The 663-nt window shown below is 58.7% G+C and overlaps 1 protein-coding gene across 1 annotated transcript; it reads right to left on the bottom strand.

Annotated features, from left to right (window-relative positions):
* Window positions 1–115: 115 nt before the first annotated feature.
* Window positions 116–453, bottom strand: SDRG_16415 (chloramphenicol-sensitive protein RarD; the record flags this gene model as incomplete). The annotated part of the gene is made up of 2 exons (XM_008622624.1): window positions 116–166; window positions 222–453. Coding segments are annotated over 2 exons (283 nt in total), but the record flags the coding sequence as incomplete, so codon positions are not given.
* Between the last annotated feature and the right edge of the window lie 210 nt (window positions 454–663).

Consider the following 663-nt stretch of genomic DNA (forward strand, 5'->3'; position numbering starts at 1 on the left):
GAGACGCCGCGCTTGAACTCGGTCCATTGTTGCTTGACGCTCAAGATGATGGCAAGCAGCACAAACGACCACGCGATGCGGTGCATTGCGAGCTGCACGACACCCGCACCAACGGTCAAAACGTTGGCGGTCGTGCTGACGTGCAAGAAGGCACCGTTGCCCTGAGCTTGGACGACCGAGAGGTAGATGACGGCCGGTACAAAGAGGATGCCCGTCTCGACCGTCATGCCGTGGAGAGCGTTGAGCGGCGCTTGCTTTTTGACGACACCATAGATCGAGAAGGAAACCGCGAGCGTGAGCGCGACCCACGGAAACTTGCCGTACGCAACGGCCACGACCACAACGCCGCTAAACGCGAGCCCGATCGAGGCCCACTGCCACTTGCTGAGCGTCTCCTTGAAGATGACAACGCCAAAGAGCACGTTGATGAGCGGGTTGATGAAGAGGCCGAGGCTCGTTTCGACGATGTAGCCGGCGTTGATGGCCCACACAAGAATGTACCAATTCGTAAAGATGCAGCACGTTGAGAGCCGCAACGGCCACGACGACGACACCCGAGCACGCAAGACCGATCGAGACCCACTGCCACTTGCTGAGCGTCTCCTTGAAGATGACAACGCCAAAGAGCACGTTGATGAGCGGGTTGATGAAGAGGCCAAGGCT

This window comes from Saprolegnia diclina (genome assembly GCF_000281045.1).
Source record: "Saprolegnia diclina VS20 unplaced genomic scaffold supercont1.126, whole genome shotgun sequence".
Classification (NCBI taxonomy): Eukaryota; Oomycota; class Saprolegniomycetes; order Saprolegniales; family Saprolegniaceae; genus Saprolegnia; species Saprolegnia diclina.